The sequence below is a fragment of the Caloenas nicobarica genome, chromosome 34, assembly GCF_036013445.1.
Source record: "Caloenas nicobarica isolate bCalNic1 chromosome 34, bCalNic1.hap1, whole genome shotgun sequence".
NCBI lineage: Eukaryota > Metazoa > Chordata > Aves > Columbiformes > Columbidae > Caloenas > Caloenas nicobarica.
Window position 1 is genome coordinate 600,263 of NC_088278.1, and position 27,583 is coordinate 627,845.

The 27,583-nt window shown below is 59.6% G+C and overlaps 3 protein-coding genes across 3 annotated transcripts; all 3 read right to left on the minus strand.

Moving 5' to 3' along the window:
* Positions 1-873: 873 nt before the first annotated feature.
* LOC136000661 (kallikrein-14-like) lies at positions 874-8,624 on the minus strand. The gene is made up of 7 exons (XM_065654591.1): positions 8,603-8,624; positions 7,897-7,964; positions 5,049-5,094; positions 4,053-4,284; positions 2,942-3,228; positions 1,444-1,580; positions 874-1,026 (listed from the first exon to the last, which is right to left on the minus strand). Exons 1-7 carry the CDS (start codon positions 8,622-8,624, stop codon positions 874-876), a joined length of 945 nt encoding a protein of 314 aa, XP_065510663.1.
* A 1,585-nt stretch (positions 8,625-10,209) lies between these two features.
* On the minus strand, positions 10,210-19,860 carry LOC136000695 (trypsin-3-like). The gene is made up of 5 exons (XM_065654628.1): positions 19,803-19,860; positions 17,860-18,013; positions 14,000-14,265; positions 12,078-12,214; positions 10,210-10,362 (listed from the first exon to the last, which is right to left on the minus strand). Exons 1-5 carry the CDS (start codon positions 19,858-19,860, stop codon positions 10,210-10,212), a joined length of 768 nt encoding a protein of 255 aa, XP_065510700.1.
* Positions 19,861-22,561: 2,701 nt separating this feature from the next.
* On the minus strand, positions 22,562-27,251 carry LOC136000662 (kallikrein-13-like). Its single transcript, XM_065654592.1, has 5 exons — positions 27,185-27,251; positions 26,938-27,100; positions 25,545-25,594; positions 23,963-24,099; positions 22,562-22,714 (listed from the first exon to the last, which is right to left on the minus strand). Exons 1-5 carry the CDS (start codon positions 27,249-27,251, stop codon positions 22,562-22,564), a joined length of 570 nt encoding a protein of 189 aa, XP_065510664.1.
* Positions 27,252-27,583: the final 332 nt, after the last annotated feature.

The following is a 27,583-nucleotide window of genomic DNA, read 5'->3' on the forward strand; positions in this document are numbered from 1 at the left end:
TGGTGGCCAAGATCTTTCTGCCCATAGTCGTAGACCACAGATCTGGGCCACCAAAGTCTATGGTGGCCCAGATCTTTGTCCTTGTGTCCATAGTCACAGTCCATGGTGGCCCAGATCTTTCTGTCCGTGGTGGCCAAGATCTTTCTGTCCATAGTCGTAGACTTTGGTGGCCCAGATCTGTGGTCTGTGGTGGCCCAGATCTTTGTCCCTGTGTCCATAGTCATAGTCCATGGTGGCCCAGATCTTTCTGTCCATGGTGGCCAAGATCTTTCTGTCCATAGTCGTAGACTTTGGTGGCCCAGATCTGTGGTCTGTGGTGGCCCAGATCTTTGTTCCTGTGTCCATAGTCATAGTCCATGGTGGCCCAGATCTTTCTGTCCGTGGTGGCCAAGATATTTCTGTCCATAGTCGTAGACTTTGGTGGCCCAGATCTGTGGTCTGTGGTGGCCCAGATCTTTGTCCCTGTGTCCATAGTCACAGTCCATGGTGGCCCAGATCTTTCTGTCCATGGTGGCCAAGATCTTTCTGTCCATAGTCGTAGACTTTGGTGGCCCAGATCTGTGGTCTGTGGTGGCCCAGATCTTTGTCCCTGTGTCCATAGTCCGTGGTGGCCCAGATCAGTGGTCCGTGGTGGCCCAGACCCGTGTCCTTGTGTCCGTGGTCATAGTCCATGGTGGCCCAGATCCGTGTCCCTATGTCTGTAATCACCCAACTCTTTGTCCTCATGTCCTGTCCGTGGCCCATGGTGGCCCAGATCCATGTCCCTGTGTCCATAATGACCCAACTCTTTGCCCTCATGTCCCGTCCGTGGTCTGTGGTGGCCCAGATCCCCATCCCCGTTGCCCGTTGGTGGCCCCGCGGGGTTGTCCCCCCTTAGTTGGCGCCCATGGTCCTCTCGATCCAGCCCACGTAGTCGCAGACGCGGGTGTAGACGCCGGGGTGGCCGGGGAGGGCGCAGGTCTGCAGCCCCCACGACACGATGCCCTGGAGGGTCCCGTTGCACGACAGGGGCCCCCCCGAGTCACCCTGTGGGGAGGGGACAACGTTGGGGACACCCCAAGGTGGGGCCAGGGCCGGGGGGACACGTGGAGGTGACGTTGAGCCATTGGGGGAGAAGGTTCTTGGGCTGGAGGACACGTGGGGTTGGGGGGGACACCAAGAGACCTTGAGTTTGGGGGGGACACGAGTTGGGGGGACACGTAGATTTGGGGGGGACAACTCTGGGGGTGGGGGGGGGTCCTTGGGGTGGGGGGGTTTGGGGATGGGAATGGAGGGGACACGACTTTGGGGGGGGGGTCTCAAGAACTTGAGGTTCTTCTTGGGCCAACTCTGGAGGCTCCTTGTTCATGGGGGGGACGGGCTGACTTGGGGAGGGGGGGTCCCTTTTCTCAGAGTGGGTTTGGGGGTGCAGGAGGTGGATTTTGGGGTCCCCCCCCAGGTTACCTGGCAGGCGTCGGTGCGCTTGTTGCCCACCCCGGCGCAGAGCATCTGGGGGGTGACGCGCTGGGGATACGCGCGGCGACATTCGGCCTCCGAGACCACGGTGACGTAGGCGCAGATCAGGTGGCGGGGGAGGGTCACTGGGGGGGCGGGGAAGGCACGGGAGGGGTCGGGGGGCGGCCGGGACACCCCCGGGGGGCTGCCGGGATCGTCCTGGCCTTACTCATAGGTTACTCATAGGTTACTCATAGCTTACTCACGGGTTACTCACAGCTTATGCATCAATTATTTGTAGGTTACTTACAGATCATCCGTCAGTTACTTGTGAGTTGATCTCAGGCACTACAGGTTGGTTTACTATTAGTATGGACTTACTATGACTCTACTATGGGTTTCACTACAGATTGGCGTACTATTATTTTACTATGGTTCATTACGGGTTTACTACAAGGTTCACTACAGATTGGCTTAGTAGTAATTTACTATGGGCCTACTATAGACTTGCTATGACTTCACCATGGGTTTCCTAAGCTGTTACTATGGGTTTACTACAACTTTACTACAAGGTTCACTACAGATTGGCTTAGTAGTAGTTTACTACAGACTTTCTAGGACTTTACTGTGGGTTTACTAGGATGTTACTATGGGTTAACTACAACTTTACTATGTGTTTAACCCCGGTCAGCATTTACCTTGAGGGGTGGTGATGGTTCCCCAGCTTGACTTTACTGTGGGTTTACTAGGATGTTACTACGAGTTTACTACGTGCTTAACTGCTCACCTTGGGAGGTGGTGACGGTTCCCCAGCCTGAGTTTACTATGATGTTACTACGGGTTTCCTAAAACTTTACTATGTGTTTAACCGCTCAGCTTGTGGAGTGGTGACGGTTCCCCAGCCCAACTTTGCTGTGGCTTTACTAGGATGTTACTATGGGTTTGCTACAACTTTACTACGTGCTTAACTGCTCACCTTGGGGGTGGTGACAGTTTCCCAGCCTGAGTTCACTGTGGGTTTACTAGGATGTTACTATGGGTTTACTAGGATGTTACTATGGGTTTACTACAACTTTACTCCATTTTTAAGCGCTCACCTTGGCAGGTGGTGACAGTTCCCCAGCCTGAGTTCACTGTGGGTTTACTAGGATGTTACTATGGCTTTACTAGGATGTTACTATGGCTTTACTACAACTTTACTCCGCGTTCCAGCGCTCACCTTGCGGGGTGGTGACGGTCCCCCAGCCTCGGTTCACTGTGGGTTTACTAGGATGTTACTATGGGTTTACTACGACGTTACTACGGCTTTACTACAACTTTACTCCGCGTTCCAGCGCTCACCTTGCGGGGTGGTGACGGTCCCCCAGCCTCAGTTCACTGTGGGTTTACTAGGATGTTACTACGGGTTTACTACGACGTTACTACGGGTTTACTACGACATTACTACGGGTTTACTACGACGTTACTACGGCTTTACTACAACTTTACTCGGCGTTCCAGCGCTCACCTTGCGGGGTGGTGACGGTTCCCCAGCCCGACACGAGGCAGGTGGCGCCGGCGGGGGCGCAGGCGCCGGGGAGGGCCAGGGGCCGCACGGCCCGGCCCAGTTTGGCCGGCCGGTCCAGCTTGAGCAGCAGCAGGTCGTTCCGCAGCGTGGACGGGTCGTAGGCCGGGTGGGGGATGGCCGCCACCCCCCGGCGCTCCTGCTCCGTCCCCTCCCGCCGCTGCAGGTCGTTCTCCCCCAGGCGCAGGCGCAGGTGTCTGGGGGGGGACAGTGGGGGGGATGTGGGGACAGTGGGGGGACATGGGGACATTGCGGGGGACGTGGGGATGGGGAGAGGGTTGGGGACGTGGGGACAGTGCGGGGGACGTGGGGATAGTTGGGGGGACATGGGGACATGGGGGGACGTGGGGATGGGGAGAGGGTTGGGGACGTGGGGACAGTGGGGGGACATGGGGACAGTTGGGGGGGACATGGGGACGTGGGGATGGGGAGAGGGTTGGGGACATGGGGACAGTGCGGGGGACGTGGGGACATGGGGGGATGTGGGGACATTGGGGACGTGGGGACATGGGGGGATGTGGGGACAGTGGCGGGGACGTGGTTATGGGGAGAGGATTGGGGACATGGGGACAGTGGGGGGGACGTGGGGACAGTGGGGGGGACGTGGGGACATTGGGGGGACATGGGGATGGGGAGAGAGTTGGGGACATGGGGACAGTGCGGGGGACGTGGGAGTGGGAAGGGGTTTGGGGACATGGGGACTTTGGGGGGGACGTGAGGGTGGGGTGTCCCCCCTCGGGTGTCCCCATCCCCACACGGTGTCCCCCCCAGTGTCCCCCCCAGTGTCCCCATCCGCACACGATGTCCCCATGGAGTGTCCCTTCAGTGTCCCCATCCCCACACTGTGTCCCCACCAGTGTCCCCATCCCTGTGCAGTGTCCCCAGGGGTGTCCCCCCCAGTGTCCCCATCCTCACACTGTGTCCCCACCAGTGTCCCCATCCCTGTGCAGTGTCCCGGGGGTGTCCCCCCCAGTGTCCCCATCCCTGTGCAGTGTTCCCGCGGTGTCCCCCCCGGTGTCCCCAGCCCTGGGCCGTGTCCCCGCCGTGTCCCCACCTGCGGTTGCAGTGTGCGGCCGACAGCACCCACATGTCGCTGAGCAGGACCCCCCCGCAGCGCACGGGCGCGTAGATGTAAACCTGCCAGGGCTGGGAGCGGGGGACGCACGGGTACCCCCCGATGATCCGGTCGTCGTCCCTCGTCACCCCCCGGGACGCGGGGACGCAGCCGGTTCCGTCCCCACCGGCCGGACAGGGGACACCGGGGGGGTCGTGTCCCCAGGCGCCTCCTGCCAGGGGGGGGACACGGGGCGGAAGATGCGTCACCGTGGGGACAAGGGGGACATGGGGATATGGGGACAGGGGGATGTGGGGACAGGGGGACGTGGGGACATGGGGATATGGGGACAAGGGGGACATGGGGGGGGCGTGGGGAGGACAGGGGGATGTGGGGACAGGGGGATGTGGGGATGTGGGGACAGGGGGACATGGGGACAGGGGGACATGGGGACAAGGGGACAGGGGGACATGGGGACAAGGGGACAGGGGGACAGAGGGACATGGGAGATGTGGAGACATAGGGGATGTGGCGATGTGGGGATGGGGGGGACATGGGGATATGGGGACAGGGGGACAGAGGGACAGGGGGACAGGGGGGCATGGGGACAGGGGGACATGGGGACAAGGGGACAGGGGGACATGGGGACAGGGGGACAGAGGGACAGGGGGACATGGGGACAGGGGGGCATGGGGACAGGGGGACATGGGGACAAGGGGACAGGGGGACAGAGGGACATGGGGGATGTGGAGACATAGGGGATGTGGCGATGTGGGGATGGGGGGGGACATGGGGACATGGGGACAGGGGGACAGGGGGACAGGGGGACAGAGGGACATGGGGACAGGGGGACATGGGGACATGGGGACATGGGGACAGGGGGACATGGGGACAGGGGGACAGAGGGACATGGGGACAGGGGGATATGGGGACATGGGGACAGGGGGACATGGGGACACGTGGGGGACATGAGGGGACACGCGGGTCCCCACGTACCCGCCAGCAGCAGCAGCAGCAGCACGTGGGGCAGCAGCTCCATGGCCTGGGGGGGACACGAGGGGTGTCCTGGTGTCCCCGCCACCTGGTGTCCCCCCAGTGTGTCCCAGTTTCCTTCCTTCTCTCCTTCCTTCCATTCTCCTTCCCTCCTTCCCTCCTTCCTTCCATTCTCCTTCCTTCCCTCCTTCCTTCCTTCCATTCTCCTTCCCTCCTTCTTTCCTTTCTCCTTCCTTCTTTCCTTCCCTCCTTCCCTCCTTCCTTCCCTCTTCCTTTCCATTCTCCTCCCTTCCTTCCATCCTTCCTTCCATCTTTCCATCCTTCTATCCTTCCCTCCTTCCTTCCATCCTTCCATCCTTCCTTCCTTCCATTCTTCCATCCTTCTATCCTTCCATCCTTCCTTCCTTTCTCCTTCCTTCCTCCCTTCTTTCCATCCTTCCATCCTTCCTTCCATCCTTCCATCCTTCCTTCCTTCCTTCCTTCCATCCTTCCATCCTTCCTTCCATCCTTCCTTCCATCCTTCCTTCCTTCCATCCTTCCATCCTTCCTTCCATCCTTCCTTCCATTCTACTTCCTTCCTTCCTTCCATCCTTCCATCCTTCCTTCCTTCCTTCCTTCCACCCTTCCATCCTTCCATCCTTCCTTCCATCCTTCCTTCCATCCTTCCATCCTTCCTTCCCTCCTTCCTTCCACCCTTCCATCCTTCCATCCTTCCTTCCATCCTTCCTTCCTTCCTTCCATCCTTCCTTCCATCCTTCCATCCTTCCTTCCTTCCACCCTTCCATCCTTCCATCCTTCCTTCCATCCTTCCTTCCTTCCATCCTTCCTTCCTTCCATCCTTCCTTCCATCCTTCCTTCCATCCTTCCTTCCATCCTTCCTTCCATTCTACTTCCTTCCTTCCTTCCATCCTTCCATCCTTCCTTCCTTCCTTCCTTCCATCCTTCCATCCTTCCATCCTTCCTTCCTTCCACCCTTCCATCCTTCCATCCTTCCTTCCATCCTTCCTTCCTTCCATCCTTCCTTCCTTCCATCCTTCCTTCCATCCTTCCACCATCCTTCCATCCTTCCTTCCATCCTTCCATCCTTCCTTCCTTCCTTCCATCCTTCCATCCTTCCATCCTTCCATCCTTCCACCCTTCCATCCTTCCATCCTTCCTTCCATCCTTCCTTCCATCCTTCCTTCCATCCTTCCTTCCTTCCTTCCTTCCTTCTTCCTTCCTTCCTTCCTTCCTTCCTTCCATCCTTCCATCCTTCCTTCCTTCCTTCCTTCCTTCCTTCCTTCCTTCCTTCCATCCTTCTCCATCCTTCCTTCCATCCTTCCTTCCTTCCTTCCTTCCTTCCTTCCTTCCATCCTTCCTTCCATCCTTCCTTCCATTCCTCCTTCCTCCATTCCTTCCATCCTTCCTTCCTTCCTTCCTTCCTTCCTTCCTTCCTTCCTTCCTTCCTTCCATCCTTCCTTCCTTCCATCCTTCCTTCCTTCCATCCTTCCTTCCTTCTTTCCCTCCATCCTTCCTTCCATCCTCCCTTCCTTCCATCCTTCCATCCATCCTTCCATCCTTCCTCCCTCCCTCCCTCCCTCCCCTCCCACCTTTCTTCCTCCTTCCATCCTCCTGCTTCCCTCCTTCCATCCCCATTCCCTTCCTCCTTCTTTCCCCCTTCCTTCTCCTTTCCTTCCTCCTTCTCTCCCCTTTCTACCACTTCTCCACCCTCCTTCCTTCCTCCTTCCACCCTCCTTCCTTCCTCCTCTCCCACGTCCACCCTCGCTACTTCCCATTCCACCCCCCGTCCTTTCTCCTCATCCCTCTTTCCGTCCCTCTTTCTTTCCGCCTTCCTCCTCTCCCACTTCCCTTCCCTTCCCTTCCCATTCCTCCTTCCTTCCTTCCGTCTTCCCTTCCTCCCTCTCTCCTATTTCCACCCCCTTCCTTCCCCCTTCCTTCCCTATTTCCACCCCCTTCCTTCCCTATTTCCTTCCCCCTTCTCCCCCTGTTTCCACCCCCTTCCTTCCCCCTCCTCCCCCTATTTCCACTCCCTTCCTTCCCCTTCTCCCCCTATTTCCACCCCCTTCCTTCCCCCTTCTCCCCTGTTTCCACCCCTTCCTTCCCCCTTCTCCCCCTGTTTCCACCCCCTTCCTTCCCCTTCTCTCCCTATTTCCACCCCCTTCCTTCCCCCTTCCTTCCCTATTTCCACCCCCTTCTCCCCCTATTTCCACCCCCTTCTCCCCCTATTTCCACCCCCTTCCTTCCCCTTCCTTCCCTATTTCCACCCCCTTCCTTCCCCCTTCTCCCCCTGTTTCCACCCCCTTCCTTCCCCCTCCTCCCCCTATTTCCACTCCCTTCCTTCCCCTTCTCCCCCTATTTCCACCCCCTTCCTTCCCCCTTCCTTCCCTATTTCCACCCCCTTCCTTCCCCCTTCTCCCCCTGTTTCCACCCCCTTCCTTCCCCTTCTCTCCCTATTTCCACCCCCTTCCTTCCCCTTCTCTCCCTATTTCCACCCCCTTCCTTCCCCCTTCCTTCCCTATTTCCACCCCCTTCCTTCCCTATTTCCTTCCTCCTTCTCCCCCTATTTCCTTCCCCCTTCCTTCCCCATTTCCATCCCCTTCCTTCCCCCTTCTCTCCCTATTTCCACCCCCTTCCTTCCCCCTTCTCTCCCTATTTCCTTCCCCCTTCTTTCCCTATTTCCTTCCCCCTTCTCTCCCTATTTCCACCCCCTTCCTTCCCCCTTCTCCCCCTATTCCCACCCCCTTCCTTCCTCCCTCTCTCCCCGTCCATCCTCCTCCTCCCGCCCCGCTGTCCCCTGTGTCACCCCCCGTGTCACCCCCCGTGTCACCCCCCGTGTCACCCCCCGTGTCACCTCTCGTGTCCCCGCGTCGGGTCCCGCGTTGGGCGCCCGTCGCCGCCTCCGGGTGCCCATGGGTGGGGCTGGGGGGGGAGGGGGTTTGTCCCCGAGTGGGAGGGGCCGGGTCACGTGGGCCCGCCCCTGGGATGGGGGAGGGGCCAGGGGTGGGGGAGGGGGAGTCCCAGGGGACCCAGGCGTCCGGGCCACCCCCATGTCCCCCCAACAATCGCAGGGGACCCAGGCGTCCGGGTGCCCATTATGTCCCCCCAACAATCCCAGGGGACCCAGGCGTCCGGGTGCCCCCTATGTCCCCCCCAATAATCCCAGGGGACCCAGGCATCCGGGTGCACCCCGTGTCCCCCGCAATAATCCCAGGGGACCCAGGCGTCCGGGACCTGCACCCCCCATGTCACCCCTGATGCTCCCAGGGGACCCAGGCGTCCGGGTACCCCCCATGTCCCCCCCAGTAATCCCAGGGGACCCAGGCGTCCGGGTCACCCCCATGTCCCCCCCAATAATCCCAGGGGACCCAGGCATCCGGGTCCCCCAGTTGCTCCCAGTTCTCCCCACAACGGGACTCAAGATCTTCTCCCAGTTCAGCTGGGCCGGGATGGGGGAGGAGGCGATTCCCGGACGCCTGGGTTCCCTGCCAGCACCCCAGGGCGGATCGGAGCATTTGTGGGTGCCAGGACGCCTGGGTCCCCTCCCGACGCGGCTTTACCGAAGCTCCCGCCCGGCGCCATCGCGGCCACCCTGGCCCCCGGCCTCAGTTTCCCTCTGGCCTCGTTATCTGCCCTAATTACCCCCTAACGAAGCCGGGGCGGGGCCACGATTCGCCCCGTTGACTCAACGCCTCCCCCCATCTGCTGACTCAGCGAATCTCCCCGCCGCATTTTTGGGGTGACTTCGCAAGGATTGAGGTTTCCCCCCCTCCCCGCCCTTCCAAAACTGGCCTTGTTTTTTGCCCAGTTCTTCTTCTTTTCCCTGATTTCCCCCACTTTTCCCTCATTTTCCCCAGTTCTGCTCCGTTTCACCCATTCCTGCCCAGTTTGGTTCGATTCCGCCCAATTTTACCCACGTTCACCCAATTCTGCTCCATTTCGCCCACTCTTGCCCAGTTCAGCCCATTCTGAACCGTTTCGTTTCGACCTGATTTTGCCCCCTTTTCCCCCCTTTTCCCCATTTTTTTTCCTCTGATTTTGCTCATTTTTGCCCAATTTGGCTCATTTTTTGCCCGATTTTGCTCGTTCTTGCCCCATTTTGCCCTGTTTTCCTCCCGGTTGCCCCCACAAGGTTCTGGAGATTCCAGGGGGTTTATTGGGGTGGGACGTGGGTCTGGGGGGGTTGGAGGTCGGAGGTGGGGACAGGACACCCATGGTGGCATCTACAGTGGGGTCAACCCAACGATGGTGGCATCTCTAGTTGGGTTGGTCCATCACGGTGGGGTCAATTCAACCATGATGGGATCGGTCTTGTCAATGGTGGGGTTGGTTCATCCATGGTGGCATCTCTGGTGGGGTCTGTCCATCCATGGTGGGGTCAATCCAACGATGATGGGATCGGTCTTGTCAATGGTGGGGTTGGTCCATCCATGGTGGCATCTCTGGTGGGGTCTGTCCATCCGTGGTGGGGTCAATGCAAGGATGATGGGATCGGTCTTGTCAATGGTGGGGTTGGTCCATCCATGGTGGCATCTCTGGTGAGGTCTGTCCATCCATGGTGGGGTCAATGCAAGGATGATGGGATCAGTCTGGTCCATGGTGGGGTTGGTCCATCCATGGTGGCATCTCTGGTGGGGTCTGTCCATCCATGGTGGGGTCAATCCAACGATGATGGGATCAGTCTGGTCCATGGTGAGGTCTGTGGTTGGGTTGGTCCATCTCTGGTGGGCTTGGTCTATCCATGGTGGGGTCTATGCTGGGGACAGTCCAGTCATGGTGGGCTTGGTCTATCCATGGTAGGGTCGATCCACCCATGGTGGGGCCAGTCCAGTCACGGGGACATTGGTGGTAGGTTCAATCCGTTTCTGGTGGCATCGGCGTGTCCATGGTGGGGTCCACGGTGGGTCGGAGTGGCCGTGGTGGGGGTCAACCCAGTCATGGTGGGTCTGCGGTGGGGTTGATGGGTCCGTAGTTGGGTTGGTGGGTCCATGACGGGGTTGATGGGTCCGTGGTTGGGTTGGTGGGTCCGTGGTTGGGTTGGTGGGTTCATGGTGGGGTTGGTGCATCCATGGTTGGGTTGGGGGATCCATGGTGGGGTTGGTGGGTCCGTGGTGGGGTTGGTGGGTCCGTGGGTGGGTGGGTGGGTCCATGGTTGGCTGAGGAGCTCTCAGGTGTCCCCAATGGTCTCCAGGATCCAGGGCAGGTAGCTGTAGACCTGGCTGTAGACCCCCGGCCTCCCCGCCTGCCCGCAGGGGTAGTCACCCCAGGACACGATGCCCTGCAGGACCCCGTCGCAGACCAGAGGTCCCCCCGAGTCACCCTGGGGACAAAAGGGACCGTGACAGGACCTCGGTCACAGACCCCAGCCAGGGAGGGGACACCAGGGAGGGGACACGTGGCCACCGGTGGGGACGGCTGCTCTTGGGACCCAGGGACAGTGAGGTGAGCAGGGAAGGGTGGGGTGGCAGGGGCTGAAGAGAGGTGACCATGGGACATGGGGACATGGGACACGGTCGTGTCCTGAAGCCCAGGGGACCAAAGGGACGTGGTTCTGGGTGGTGGCAGTGGGACATCTCAAGGCCAAGGGGACGAGGTGACCATGGGAGGTGGGTACGTAGGGGTGGGACATGTGGCCACACGTCACAGCCCAAGGGGCAAGAGGGACCAGAAAGGGGTGGACATGGGATATGGGGACAAGGCGATGGGACATGGGGACACAGCTACATCTCAAAGCCCAGGGGACAAGGGGGGACCAGAGGGACGTGGCTGTGGGACATGGGGACAAGGTGATGGGACATGCAGATGTGGCCACATATCAAAGCCCAAGGGACAAGGGGGATCAGAAGGAGGTGGACGTGGGACATGGGGACAAGTTGATGGGCCATGAAGTTATGACCACGGTTCAAAGCCCAGGGGATGACGGGGACGGAAAAGGACCACGGGACATGGGGATGAGGCCGTAGGACATGAGGAGATGACCAAGGGACACATGGAGGTGGCCATGGGGACACGGTGGTGGGACAGGGGGACACAGGTACATCTCGAAGCCAAAGGGACAAGGGTGACCAAAGAGATGTGGCTGTGGGACATGATGAGGGGACATGGGGACGTGAGGATGGGACATGGAGATGTGGAGATGGGACACGGAGATGTGGAAAGGGGACATGGGCATGTGGCTGTAGGACATGGGGTTGTGGCTGTAGGACATGGGGACACAGTGACGGGACATGGAGATGTGGTGAAGGGACATGTGGACATGGTGATGGGACATGGAGATGTGGCTGTCGGACATGGGGACCTGGTGAGGGGACATGGGGATGTGGAGATAGGACATGGGGACATGATGATGGGACATGGGGACGTGGTGATGGGACACGGGGATGTAGTTGTAGGACATGGGGACACAGCGAGGGTACATGGGGACGTGCCTGTAGGACACGGTGACATGATGAGGGGACAAAGAGATGTGGTGATGGGACACGGGGACCTGGTGAGGGGACGTGGGGACGTGGTTGTAGGACATGGGGACATGGTGATGGGACATGGAGTTGTGAAGATGGGACATTGAGATGTGGCATGGGGATGTGGCGAGGGGACATGGGGACGTGGCGAGGGGACATGGGGATGTGGAGATGAGACATGGAGATGTGGTGATGGGACATGATGATGTGGTGATGGAACATGATGTGGTGATGGGACATGATGATGTGGTGATGGGACATGATGTGGTGATGGGACATGGGAACATGGTGATGGGACATGATGATGTGGTGATGGGACATGATGTGGTGATGGGACATGATGATGTGGTGATGGGACATGATGTGGTGATGGGACATGATGATGTGGTGATGGGACATGATGTGGTGATGGGACATGATGTGGTGATGGGACATGATGTGGTGATGGGACATGATGATGTGGTGATGGGACATGATGATGTGGTGATGGGACATGGGAACATGGTGATGGGACATGGGGATGTGGCTGTAGAACATAGTGAGGGGCCATGGGGACACGGGGACGTGGCGGTACCTGGCAGGAGTCCTTGCCACCCTCATCCACGCCGGCGCACAGCATGTCCTCAATGACCTTGGTGCCATAGACCGTCTGGCAGGCGGTGTCACTCACCACAGTGACGTTCAAGCACTGGGGGGTGTCGGGGTAGGACTCTGGGGACACACGTGGCCAACCAGGGTCAGGGCTCTGAGCCCCGGGTGCTAGGTCTCCTCTGGGTGGGGTTGATGCCACCCACCCCAAGGCAAGTTGAGGTGACCATCCCTTGGACATGCGTGTCCCTTGACCATGGAGATGTCACCACCCAACCCAAGGCAAGTTGAGGTGACCATCCCTTGGACACACGTGTCCCTTGACCATGGAGATGCCACCACCCAACCCAAGGCAAGTTGAGGTGACCATCCCTTGGACACACGTGTCCCTTGACCATGGAGATGCCACCACCCAACCCAAGGCAGGCTGAGGTGACCATCCCTTGGACATGCGTGTCCCTTGACCATGGAGATGTCACCACCCAACCCAAGGCAGGTTGAGGTGACCATCCCTTGGACATGCGTGTCCCTTGATCATGGAGATGCCACCACCCAACCCAAGGCAGGTTGAGGTGACCATCCCCTTGTCACCTGCACCCATTGATCATGGAGATGCCACCACTCAACCCAAGGCAGGTTGAGGTGACCATCCCTTGGACACACGTGTCCCTTGACCATGGAGATGCCACCACTCAACCCAAGGCAGGTTGAGGTGACCATCCCTTGGACACACGTGTCCCTTGACCATGGAGATGCCACCACTCAACCCAAGGCAGGTTGAGGTGACCATCCCTTGGACACACATGTCCCTTGACCATGGAGATGCCACCACCCAACCCAAGGCAGGCTGAGGTGACCATCCCTTGGACATGCGTGTCCCTTGACCATGGAGATGCCACCACCCAACCCAAGGCAGGTTGAGGTGACCATCCCTTGGACACACGTGTCCCTTGACCATGGAGATGCCACCACCCAACCCAAGGCAGGTTGAGGTGACCATCCCTTGGACACACGTGTCTCTTGACCATGGAGATGTCACCACCCAACCGAAGGCAGGTTGAGGTGACCATCACTTGGACATGCGTGTCCCTTGACCATGGAGATGCCACCACCCAACCCAAGGCAGGTTGAGGTGACCATCACTTGGACATGCGTGTCCCTTGAGCATGGAGATGTCACCACCCAACCCAAGGCAGGTTGAGGTGACCATCCCCTTGTCACCTGCACCCATTGACCATGGAGATGCCACCACCCACCCCAAGGCAGGTTGAGGTGACCATCCCTTGGACACACATGTCCCTTGACCATGGAAATGCCACCACCCACCCCAAGGCAGGTTGAGGTGACCATCCCCTGGACACACGTGTCCCTTGACCATGGAGATGTCACCATCCAACCCAAGGCAGGTTGAGGTGACCATCCCTTGGACACACGTGTCCCTTGACCATGGGGATGCCACCACCCAACCCAAGGCAGGTTGAGGTGACCATCCCTTGGACATGCGTGTCCCTTAACCATGGAGATGCCACCACCCAACCCAAGGCAGGTTGAGGTGACCATCCCCTTGTCACCTGCACCCATTGACCATGGAGATGCCACCACCCACCCCAAGACAGGTTGAGGTGACCATCCCTTGGACACACATGTCCCCTGACCATGGAGATGCCACCACCCACCCCAAGGCAGGTTGAGGTGACCATCCCCTGGACACACGTGTCCCTTGACCATGGAGATGTCACCATCCAACCCAAGGCAGGTTGAGGTGACCACCCCTTGGACATGCGTGTCCCTTGACCATGGAGATGCCACCACCCAACCCAATGTACGTCAAGGTATCCATCCCTTGGACACCTGTGTGTCACCTGCAGAGATGCCACCACCCACCCCGAACGCCTGGGTCCCCCGTACCCTCGGGACTTGTGGTTGTCCCCCACCCCATGACGATGCAGTTGGTGCCGGTGGCCGGGGGTGCCCCGGGGAGCTCCAGGGGTTGGACGTAGGCGGTGACTTCGAACGGCGGCTCCACCCGCAGCAGCATCAGGTCGTGGGCGTAGGAGTTGTCGTCGTCCAGCGTGTTGTATCCGGGATGGACCACGATTTCCACGGCCGTGGCAAACTGCTCCCACCCCGTGTACGTGGCCAGGCTGTGCTCCCCGGCACGCACCTGGATGTTGCTGAGGGACAGGGGGACACGGGTGGGACGGGGGACATGGGAGGGGGGTGGCAGACAGGGCTTGGGACACGGAGGACGTGGCCGTGGAGGGGATGTGGCCATGAGGGACGTGGCCATGAAAGTGTGGGGACATCAAGAACATGGCCATGGTGGGATTGGGACACGAGGGGCATGGTGGTGGAGAGATGGGGACAAGAAGGACATGGTCATGAAGGGATGGGGACAAGAAGGACATGGTCATGAAGGGATGGGGACAAGAGGTATGGGGACAAGAGAGAGATGGGGACACGAGGGATGGGGACACGAGGAACACGACCATGCAGAGATGGGGACAAGAGGGACATGGCCATGGAGAGATGGGGACACGAGGGATGGGGACATGGAGAGATGGGGTCAAGAGGGATGGGGACAAGAGGGACATGGCCATGGAGGAATGGGGACAAGAGGGACATGGTCATGGAGAGATGGGGACACGAGGGACACAGTCATGAAGAGATGGGACAAGAGGGATGGGGACAAGAGAGATGGGGACAAGAGGGATGGGGACATGAGGAACACGACCATGCAGAGATGGGGACAAGAGGGACATGGCCATGGAGGGATGGGGACACGAGGGATGGGGACAAGAGGGACATAGCCATGGAGAGATGGGGACAAGAAGGACATGGTCATGGAGAGATGGGGACAAGAGGGACATGGCCATGGAGAGATGGGGACAAGAGGGATGGGGACAAGAGGGACATGGCCATGGAGGAATGGGGACAAGAGGGACATGGTCATGGAGAGATGGAGACAAGAGGGATGGGGACAAGAAGGATATGGTCATGGAGGGATGGGGACAAGAGGGACATGGTCATGGAGAGATGGGGACACGAGGGATGGGGACAAAAGGGACACAGTCCTGGAGAGATGGGGACAAGAGGGATGGGGACAAGAGGGACATGGCCATGGAGAGATGGGGACAAGAAGGACATGGTCGTGGAGAGATGGGGACACGAGGGATGGGGACAAGAGGGACATGGCCATGGAGAGATGGGGACAAGAGGGATGGGGACAAGAGGGACATAGCCATGGAGAGATGGGGACAAGAAGGACATGGTCATGGAGAGATGGGGACACGAGGGATGGGGACAAGAGGGACATGGCCATGGAGAGATGGGGACAAGAGGGATGGGGACAAGAGGGACATAGCCAGGGAGAGATGGGGACAAGAAGGACATGGTCATGGAGAGATGGGGACACGAGGGATGGGGACAAGAGGGACATGGCCATGGAGAGATGGGGACAAGAGGGATGGGGACAAGAGGGACATGGCCATGGAGGAATGGGGACAAGAAGGACATGGTCATGGAGAGATGGGAACACGAGGGATGGGGACAAGAAGGACATGGCCATGGAGAGATGGGGACAAGAGGGATGGGGACAAGAGGGACATAGCCATGGAGAGATGGGGACAAGAAGGACATGGTCATGGAGAGATGGGGACACGAGGGATGGGGACAAGAGGGACATGGCCATGGAGAGATGGGGACAAGAGGGATGGGGACAAGAAGGACATGGCCATGGAGAGATGGGGACAAGAGGGATGGGGACAAGAGGGACATAGCCATGGAGAGATGGGGACAAGAAGGACATGGTCATGGAGAGATGGGGACACGAGAGATGGGGACAAGAGGGACATGGCCATGGAGAGATGGGGACAAGAGGGATGGGGACAAGAGGGACACGGCCATGGAGGGATGGGGACAAGAAGGACATGGTCATGAAGGGATGGGGACACGAGGGATGGGGACACGAGGAACACGACCATGCAGAGATGGGGACAAGAGGGACATGGCCATGGAGGGATGGGGACAAGAGGGATGGGGACAAGAGGGACATGGCCATGGAGAGATGGGGACAAGAAGGACATGGTCATGGAGAGATGGGGACACGAGGGTTGGGGACAAGAGGGACATGGCCATGGAGGGATGGGGACAAGAAGGACATGGCCATGGAGAGATGGGGACAAGAGGGATGGGGACAAGAGGGACATGGCCATGGAGAGATGGGGACAAGAAGGACATGGTCATGGAGAGATGGGGACACGAGGGATGGGGACAAGAAGGATATGGTCATGGAGGGATGGGGACAAGAGGGACATGGTCATGGAGAGATGGGGACACGAGGGATGGGGACAAAAGGGACACAGTCCTGGAGAGATGGGGACAAGAGGGATGGGGACAAGAGGGACACGGTCATGGAGGGATGGGGACAAGAGGGACATGGTCATGGAGAGATGGGGACAAGAGGGATGGAGACAAGAGGGACATGGCCATGGAGGAATGGGGACAAGAGGGATGGGGACAAGAGGGACATGGCCATGGAGAGATGGGGACAAGAAGGACATGGTCATGGAGAGATGGGGACACGAGGGATGGGGACAAGAAGGATATGGTCATGGAGGGATGGGGACAAGAGGGACATGGTCATGGAGAGATGGGGACACGAGGGATGGGGACAAAAGGGACACAGTCCTGGAGAGATGGGGACAAGAGGGATGGGGACAAGAGGGACACGGTCATGGAGAGATGGGGACAAGAGGGACATGGTCATGGAGAGATGGGGACAAGAGGGATGGAGACAAGAGGGACATGGCCATGGAGGAATGGGGACAAGAGGGATGGGGACAAGAGGGACATGGCCATGGAGGAATGGGGACACGAGGGATGGGGACAAGAGGGACACGCTCATGGAGCGATGGGGACACAAGGTACACAACGGGTGGGGACATGGGGGCACGGCCATGGCGGGTGGGGCACGGCCATGGTGACCCAGTTTCTCTTTCCAGTGCCCATCCCAGTTCCTCCCAGTTCCTCCCAGTGCTTCCTGGCTTCTCTCCCAGTGCCCTCAGTGCACCTCCCAGTACTCCCAGTGCCCCCAGTGTCTGTCCCAGTGCCCCCATTCCCTTTCCCAGTGCCCCCTGTCCCCCTCCCAGTGCTCCCAGTGCCCCCAGTCCCTTTCCCAGTGCCCCCAGTCTCCCTCCCAGTGCCCCCAGTGCCCCTCCCAGTGCTCCCAGTCCCCCTCCCAGTGCCCCCAGTGCCCGTCCCAGTACTCCCAGTCCCACTCCCAGTGCCCCCAGTGCCCCCAGTCCCCCTCCCAGTGCTCCCAGTGCCCCCAGTCTCCCTCCCAGTGCCCCCAGTGCTCCTCCCAGTGCCCCCAGTCCCCCTCCCAGTGCCCCCAGTGCCTCTCCCAGTGCCCCCAGTCCCCCTCCCAGTGCCCCCAGTCCCCCTCCCAGTGCTCCCAGTGCTCCCAGTCCCCCTCCCAGTGCCCCCAGTCCCTTTCCCAGTGCCCCCAGTCTCCCTCCCAGTGCCCCCAGTGCACCTCCCAGTGCCCCCAGTGCCCCTCCCAGTGCTCCCAGTCTCCCTCCCAGTGCCCCCAGTGCCCATCCCAGTGCCCCCAGTCCCCCTCCCAGTGCCCCCAGTGCCCATCCCAGTGCTCCCAGTGCCCCTCCCAGTGCCCCCAGTCTCCCTCCCAGTGCTCCCAGTCCCCCTCCCAGTGCTCCCAGTGCCCCTCCCAGTGCTCCCAGTGCCCCTCCCAGTGCCCCCAGTCCCACCTGGTGCGGCAGTGCGCGGCGGTGAGCACCCACTGGGTGCTGAGCAGGGCCCCCCCGCACTGGTGCTCGTCGAACTGGAACAGCAGCACCAGCCCGGGGTGCTCGGCAGACGGACACTCGCTGCCCCCCAGGATCCGCTCGCCCCACGGCCGCCCTGGGGGACACGGGGGAGTTGGGGGGGGCATGGGACCCCCCCCATCCACAGGGACCCCCCAAATCCCCAGGGATCGCCCCTGCACCCATCTTGGGGACCCCCCTGTACCCCCAGTCCCATCCTATGACATCCAAAGGGACCCCCCCCAAACAACCCCATCTGCTCTTTGGGGACCCCCTTGTACCCCCATTCCCTCCCTATAGCACCCACAGGGACCCCCCCCAAACAGACCCCCCCTGGACCCTTATCTGCTCTTTGGGGACCCCCCTGTACCCCCATTCCCACCCTATAGCACCCACAGGGAGCCCCCAAACTGACCCCCCCTGGACCCTTATCTGCTCTTTGGGGACCCCCCTGTACCCCCATTCCCACCCTATAGCACCCACAGGGACCCCCCCAAACTGACCCCCACCCTGTACCCCATCTGCTCTTTGGGGACCCCCTGTACCCCCATTCCCACCCGATAGCACCCATAGGGACACCCCAAATCCCCAGGGATCCCCTCTCGACCCACCTTGGGGACCCCCCTGTACCCCCAGTCCCACCCTATAGCACCCACAGGTACCCCCAAACTGACCCCCCCCCGTACCCCCATCTGCTCTTTGGGGACCCCCCTGTACCCCCATTCCCACCCTATAGCACCCACAGGGACCCCCCCCAAACTGACCCCCACCCTGTACCCCATCTGCTCTTTGGGGACCCCCCTGTACCCCATTCCCTCCCTATAGCACCCACAGGGACCCCCCCAAATCCCCAGGGATCCCCCCTGGACCCACCTTGGGGACCCCCCTGTACCCCCATTCCCACCCCATGGCACCCACAGGGACCCCCCAAACTGACCCCCCCCCCGTACCCCCATCTGCTCTTTGGGGACCCCCCTGTAGCCCCATTCCCACCCTATAGCACCCACAGGGACCCCCCCAAATCCCCAGGGATCCCCCCTGGACCCACCTTGGGGACCCCCCTGTACCCCCATTCCCACCCCATGGCACCCACAGGGACCCCCCCCCCAAACTGACCCCCCCCCCCAAACTGACCCCCCCCCCCCAAACTGACCCCCCCCCGTACCCCCATCTGCTCCTTGGGGACCCCCCTGTACCCCCATTCCCACCCTATAGCACCCACAGGGACCCCCAAACTGACCCCCCCCCCGTACCCCCATCTGCTCTTTGGGGACCCCCCTGTACCCCCATTCCCACCCCATGGCACCCACAGGGACCCCCCAAACTGACCCCCCCCCGTACCCCCATCTGCTCTTTGGGGACCCCCCTGTACCCCCAGTCCCACCCTATAGCACCCACAGGTACCCCCAAACTGACCCCCCCCGTACCCCCATCTGCTCTTTGGGGACCCCCCTGTACCCCCATTCCCTCCCCATGGCACCCAAAGGGACCCCCCAATATGACCCCCCCAAGAACCCCATCTGCTCCTTGGGGACCCCCCTGTACCCCCAGTCCCACCCTATAGCACCCACAGGGACCCCCCCAAATCCCCAGGGATCCCCCCTGGACCCATCTTGGGGACCCCCTTGTACCCCCATTCCCACCCTATAGCACCCACAGGGACCCCCCCCCAAATCCCCAGGGATCCCCCCTGGACCCACCTTGGGGACCCCCCTGTACCCCCATTCCCACCCCATGGCACCCACAGGGACCCCCCAAATCCCCAAACTGACCCCCCAGGACGCCCCCCCTGGACCCCCCCTCTACTCTTTGGGGACCCCCCTGGACCCCCATCCCCACCCTATGGCACCCAAGGGCCCCCCCCCCAGCCCCCCATGTCCCCTCACCGGGGGTCACCAGCACCAGCAGGAGGAAGAGGAGGATGAGGCTGCGCTGTGGGGCCATGATGGGGGTCACTGCTGGGGGGGTGGGTGGCCCCGCTTATCAAGGCTCCTCGTTAATTATTAACTCGTTAACCGCCCCCCCCCCATGTTTGCTTGGTGACTTTACCCAGCAGGTGGCACATTCACACCCCACCCCCACCCACCACGGTGTGGGGCTGGGGAAAGGGGGCCCGGACGCCTGGGTCCCTTTGGGTGGCTGTGGGGCTGGGGAAGGGGGGCCCGGACGCCTGGGTCCCTTTGGGTGGCTGTGGGGCTGGGGAAGGGGGGCCCGGACGCCTGGGTCCCTTTGGGTGGCTGTGGGGCTGGGGAAGGGGGGCCCGGATGCCTGGGTCCCTTTGGGTGGCTGTGGGGCTGGGGAAGGGGGACCCGGACGCCTGGGTCCCTTTGGGTGGCTGTGGGGCTGGGGAAGGGGGGCCCGGACGCCTGGGTCCCTTTGGGTGGCTGTGGGGCTGGGGAAGTGGGACCCAGTGGGGTGGTTATGGGGTGCAGAGGGGCAGGTCGGATGCCTGGGTCCCCTACAGCATCTATGGGGTGAAGTGGGTTCCGTACGGTATCTATAGGGTGACATGGGGTAGCCCCAGACATGTGGGTCCCCTACGGTATCTATGGGGTGATGTGGGGCAGCCCCAGACACCTGGGTCCCCTATGGCATCTATGGGGTGATGTGAGTTCCGTACGGTATCTATGGGGTGATGTGGGGCAGCCCCGGACACCTGGGTCCCCTATGGCATCTATGGGGTGATGTGGGTTCCGTACGGTATCTATGGGGTGATGTGGGGCAGCCCCGGACACCTGGGTCCCCCACGGTATCTATGGGGTGAAGTGGGTTTTGTACGGTATCTATGGGGTGATGTGGGGCAGCCCCGGACACCTGGGTCCCCTATGGCATCTATGGGGTGATGTGGGTTCTGTACGGTATCTATGGGGTGATGTGGGGCAGCCCCAGACACCTGGGTCCCCTATGGCATCTATGGGGTGATGTGGGTTCTGTACGGTATCTATGGGGTGATGCAGGGCAGTCCCGGACACCTGGGTCCCCCACGGTATCTATGGGGTGTCGTGGGTCCCCTATGGGGTGCTGTGGGGCAGGGTCCCGCCCCCGCCCGCCTCCTGCCCCATTACTGTGGGATTAAGCAAATCCCCACGCGGCAGCACAACGGCCACGCCCTGGGCGCGGTGCTGACGCGGGGGTCACGTGACGCCGAGGTCGTTAACGCTAATTACAGCCCTGCCCATCGGCCGGTCGTCAAGAGGATCGGGCCCCTGGCAGGCGATTGGGGGAGGGACCCTGGGGTTGGCAGCCACGCCCAATGGGGGCGGGGCCACGGGTGGGTCCCGCCCCCTTTTGGCGGTGAGACCCGAAATGTGGGGAGGTGGCAGGACTTGGGTCGAGCCCGACCAATGGTGTTCCCCCGTTTTGGGGGTGGGTGGGTCTTGGGAAGAACTCAACCAATGGCGTTTCACTGATTTGGGGTGGGAGGGTCTTGGGTTGAGCCCAGCCAATGACAGTTGAGTTTGGGGTAGGTGGGTCTTGGGAAGAGCCCGACCAATGGTGTTGCTCCAATTTGGGAGTGGGTGGGTCTTGGGAAGCGCCCAACCAATGACCCTTCTTGGGTTGGCCGACTCTTGTTGGGTTGGCCAACTGTCATTGCACTGGGTGACCCTCATGGGATTGGGTGACCCTTATTGGCCGACTCTTGCTGGGTTGGCCAACCGTCATTGCACTGGGTGACCTTCATTGGGTTGACCAACCTCCTTGGCTTGACCAGCCCTCAGCAGCTTTGGCTGACCCTTGTTAGGTTGGCCAACACTTGTTGGGTTGGCCAACCGTCATTGCACTGGGTGACCTTCATTGGGTTGACCAACCTCCTTGGCTTGACCAGCCCTCAGCAGCTTTGGCTGACCCTTGTTAGGTTGGCCAACTCTTGTTGGGTTGGCCAACCATCTTCGGTTGGGTGACCATTGGGTCAACCAACCGTCTTGACTTGACCAACCGTCATCATCTTTGGCTGACCCTTGTTGCATTGGCCAACCGTCATTGAGTTGGGAGACCCTCATGGGACTGGGTGACCTTTGTTGCTCGTTGGGTTCTTCATTCCCATTGGGCATCTCCTCTTGCTGGATTGAGTTGGGCAACCATCTTTGGTTGGTAACCCTTGTTGAATTGACCAACTCCATTTAGATTGGAGGACTCGGACACCAGCGCCCTGTGTCCCCAGTGCCACCAAAAGGCCACCACGGCCCCACATCTTGGTCCTTGCGAGCTGGTCAGAGAGCACGAGTGAAGGCAACGAGGTGTCTTCAAACAAACCAACTTCTTCTCCCTGGAAAGTCACTTTTTGGGGGGGCTGGTGGGAAGGATTTGGCCTCAAAATGAAGCCCGTGGCCACGAATGGAGGCTGGACCTGTGGACGACCCTCAAGGAGACACAACGTCTGGGACTGGTCTTCAAATCTGGGCTTATTTTGGGGGGGACACAGGTTGAAAGGACGAAATTTCCCACCAAATATCACGACGCTTTAATTTCTCCGACCATCCCACCCACCATCTCACCAGCTTCGCCAGGTGACCCCAGTTCTACCCCCCAAACTCGCCTCTTCTTGTCCCAATGTCCTGCCCCGGCGAGCGGTGGAAGGGTGGACATGGTGGGGGGGGGTCCTCTGACCTCCCCGCCGAGACATCTGGAGGTTGTTGGTCCATCATTAGTTCTCCTTCATGATCTTCTGGATCCACTGGAAGTATCTGCAGACCTTGGTGTAGACACCAGGTCTCTTGGGTTGCCCACATCTCTCCATGCCCCAGGACACGATCCCTTGGAGGGTCCGGTTGCAAACCAGAGGTCCCCCGGAGTCACCCTACGGAAAGACGGGGGGTGAAGCCACCGCTCTCCACCAGGTCACCCAACCTTTGGTGGGTCAGCCAACAGTCAACCAGTTGTTGTTGGGCCTCGATGGGTTGGTTGGATGACCTCTGTTGAGTTGGGAAACCACTGTTGGGTTGGGCAACCACCACTGGGTTGGGCAACCTCTGTTGAGTTGGGCAACCACCACCGGGTTGGCCAACCACCATTGGGTTGGCCAACCACCATTCGGTTGGGCAACCACCATGGGGTTCCCCAACCACCATTGGATTGGTCAACCGCCACTGGGTGGGCCAAACACCATTGGGTTGGCCAACTGCCATTGGATTAGTCACCTCCAACTGGTTTGGTCAACTTCTCGAGGTTGATAATCTACAACTGGGTCAACCAACCCTTGGGTGGTCCAGCTCTCGAGTTGTTCCACCACCATTACTTTGGGTGACCAATAACTAATGCTTGGGGGCTTGTTTATCTATCAGTGGGTTGGTCAACCACCCCAGTGGGTTGTCCACATCTCTTTGGGTTTTCCAGCCATTGCCTTGGCCAAGCCTTGTTGAACCAACACCAGGTTATTCAACTCCCAGAAGGTTGACCGGCTGTTACTGAGTTGGCCAACTAGGAATAATTTGGACAACCCTTCTTTGGCTGAAGAACATGATTGGGTTGGCCAACTAGGAGTAATCTGGACAACCCTTCTTTGGCTGAAGACAATCATGGGGTTGGCCAGCTGGAAACTATTTGGACAACCCTTCTTTGACTGAAGACCATCGTTGGGTTGGCCAACTAGGAACGATTTGGACAACCCTTCTTTGGCTGAAGACCATAACGGGGTTGGCCAACTGGGAACTATTTGGACAGCCCTTCTTTGGCTGGAGACCATCTCTGGGCTGTCCAACTAGGAACGATTTGGACAACCCTTCTTTGGCTAAAGACCATCATGGAGTTGGCCAACTGGGAACTACTTGGGCAACCCTTCTTTGGCTAAAGACCATCATGGAGTTGGCCAACTAGGAACGATTTGGGCAACCCTCCTTTGGCTGAAGACCATCATGGAGTCGGCCAACTGGGAACCATTTGGGCAACCCTTCTTTGCTGAAGAACGTGATTGGGTTGGCCAAACCTTCTCGGGTTCATGAGCCAACAGAGGAAGACCTCATCGCCATGACAAGGTGACACGTCCCCTGGGACCACCACGGAGATGTTCCCCATGGCAAAGGGGCAGCAGAGGACACGGTGGCCGTACCTGGCAGGAGTCCCTACCGCCCTGGATGCTCCCGGCGCAGAGCATGTTCTCGGTGATGGAGCCGGGGTAGAACTGGCGGCACTGGGCCGTGGAGAAGATGGTGACGTTGACGCACTGCAAGACGTCCGGGTAAGAGACTGAGACGGGAAACGGAGGGAGGGGAGAGAGAAACCAGAGCAATCGACCCAGAAATCAGCAAAAATTGGCTTCCCGCCCCCAAAAATCCCAGCGCCAACACCCGCCCAGCCCGGAGAAGTTGTGTATCCCTCAGGGAACCCACTTGGAGACAATTCTCCAGGCTGGTTTGGGGAGAAAAATGAGTGGTTTGGGGGTGTTTTACCCGTGAGGACACAGCTCATGGGGGGCGGAACCTCCTCCCAGGGGAAAACTTCAGAAATACTATATTTTTTGGGTCCCTTCTCCTAAAATCTATTTTCATTCTATTTTCCTTTAATTTCTTCATATTTTCCTCCCATTTCTTCACATTTTCCTTTCATTTCCTCCAATTTAATATTTGGATATTCATATTTTATTCTATTTCAACTATGGTTTTTTTCTTATTCTGGGGTTTTTAAGTTAGTTTTTGTTTTGTCCCCTTCTGTACTATTTACCTTGACTGGTTTTAATTTTGTTCTGCTCCCTTCTGTTCTGTTTGACTTTTTCTCTTTAATTTACCTTTCATTTTCATTGGCTCGATTTTATCATTTTCCCATTTCCTTTCCCTTATTTCCTTTTCTTTTGAAAGAAATGCCTAGTATTTTTTTTTTTAATAATTTATACTGTTACTTGGTTTTTAGATGTTTTTAGGGTTTTCCTCCTTCTTTTTGTCATATTTGGGATAAGTTAACCCAATTTCGGGTTATTCTCTTCCCTTTCCACCTCTGCTGCCCTTTTTGGTATCCACTTCTTAGGAGAGGACCCAGGGGTCCGGGAAAGGACCTGGGTGTCCAGGGGACCACCCAGATGTCCATGAAGGGACCCAGGGGTCCAGGAGGGGATGGAGTTGCCCAGGAGGGGACTTGGGTGTTTTGGGAAGACCCAGAGGTCCGGGAGACCACCCAGATGTCCAGGAGGGGACCCAGGTGTCCAGAAGAGGATTGAGGTGCCCAGGATGGGACTTGGGTGCTTGGGGAGGACCCAGAGGTCCAGGAGAGGACCCAGATGTGCAGGAGACCACCCAGATATCCATGGGGGGACCCAGAGGTCCAGGAGAGGACCCAGAGGTTCAGGATGGGACTTGGGTGTTCAGGAGAAGACCCAGGAACTCGGGAGAGGACCAAGGTGCCAAGGAGATGACCCAGATGTCCAAGGAGGAGACCCAGACCTCCAGGAGAGGCCCCAGACCTCCAAGAGGAGACTCAGAAGGGCCCACGGGTACCTTCAGGGGAGGTGATGGCCCCCCATCCCGAGGTGGTGCAGGTGGTGCCAGGGTCTGGGAGGCAGGAGGCCACGGGGATGGCCTGGATCCTGCTGGTGAGGGTGACGGGCGTCAGGAGCTTGATCATCATGATGTCGTTGTCCTTGGTGGTGGGGTCGTAGCTGGGGTGGGGCACCAGCTTCTGCACCATCCTCTGCATCTCACCCGCCTCCCGCGTGTAGAGGTTGTGCTTGCCCAGGCGGATGGTGGTGATCCTGGGGTGGGAGACACGCGTGGGACACGTGCGAAAGACTGAGAGACCACAGCCAACGTGTGGGACGTGGGGTCTACAGCATGTCCAGGACACATATGGGACACAGCACAGCCAACGTGTGGAATATGGGGTCTACAGCATGGCCAGGACATGGCATGGCCAACATGTGGGAGGTGGGGTCTACAGCATGGCCAGGACACGTATGGGACACGGCATGGTCAATGTGTGGGACGTGGGGTCTACAGCACGGCCAGGACACATGTGGGACACGGCATGGCCAACGTGTGGGACGTGAGGTCTACAGCGTCCGGGACATGGGTCTACAGCATGTTCAGGACACGTGTGGGACACGGCATGGTCAATGTGTGGGACGTGGGGTCTACAGCATGTCCAGGACACGTGTGGGACATGGCATGGTCAACATGTGGGACGTGGGGTCTACAGCATGTCCGGGACATGGGGTCTACAGCATGTCCGGGACATGGAGTCTACAGCATGTCCAGGACACGTGTGGGACATGGCATGGCCAACATGTGGGATGTGGGGTCTACAGCATGTCCAGGACACGTGTGGGACATGGCATGGCCAACATGTGGGATGTGGGGTCTACAGCACGTCCAGGACACATGTGGAAGGTGGGGTCTACAGCATGTCCAGGACACATGTGGGACATGGCATGGCCAACATGTGGGATGTGGGGTCTACAGCATGTCCAGGACACGTGTGGGACATGGCATGGCCAATGTGTGAGATGTGGGGTCTACAGCACGGCCAGGACACGTGTGGGACATGGCATGGCCAACATGTGGGACGTGGGGTCTACAGCATGTCCAGGACACGTGTGGGACATGGCATGGCCAGCATGTGGGACGTGGGGTCTACAGCACGGCCAGGACACGTGTGGGACATGGCATGGCCAACATGTGGGATGTGGGGTCTACAGCATGTCCGGGACACGTGTGGGACACGGCATGGTCAATGTGTGGAATGTGGGGTCTACAGCACGGCCAGGACACGTGTGGGACACGGCATGGCCAACATGTGAGACGTGGGGTCTACAGCATGTCCAGGACACGTGTGGGACATGGCATGGCCAACATGTGGGATGTGGGGTCTACAGCACGTCCAGGACACATGTGGGACATGGGATCTACAACATGTCTGGGACATGGAGTCTACAGCACGTCCAGGACACGTGTGGGCCACAGAGACCACACCATGGCCATGACACCCACGGGACCATGACACAGGACACGCGTGGGCCATGAAGACCGTGACACACGGGACCTGGCCACACCTGGGGGCGCAAAGCCCGTGCGACACGACACAAGACGCCGCCCTTACCCCGGCGTGGTGCAGTGGGCCGCCGTCACCACCCACTGCTTGTCCACCAGGACGCCGCCGCAGTAGAGCTTGTACATGTCCAGGATGGCCGCCTGCCACGGCTGCGAGTGGGGCACGCAGTCCATGCCCCCCACCACGCGCGTGTCGCCCGCCGCCGAGGACACTGCAAGGGACGACGGAACCGAGGACACGCGTGTCAGCGCCACCGAACACGTGTCCCCACCCTCGGCCGGACCCGTGGACTCACCCGTGGACGTCACCAAGACCAGGGTTCCCAGCAGCTTCATGGCTCCCCAGAGCCCGGGGGCCACCATGGCTCGTGTCTCCGTGGCCGCTGTGGGGCAGAGCTGTTAGTCCCATGATGACGATTTTGCCCCTCGCATTGGACCCTCTGCCCCGCACCCCCCTCCAGGAGATGGTTTTTGGGGAGTGGAGGCACCTCCACGTGGTTTTTGGGGGACATCATGGTTGCTCCACACCATTTAGGGGTCTACACCCCCCCACCTTGGTCCCCTCCACCCCGGACTCGGAGCTGCACAATTCGCCCCGTCATTGAGCTTCAGCGATGGTGACATTGTCACCCTGGGTGCCACGGTGACGATCGACACAGTCATCGTTAATGAGGCCCCTAATTATGGGTTCCACC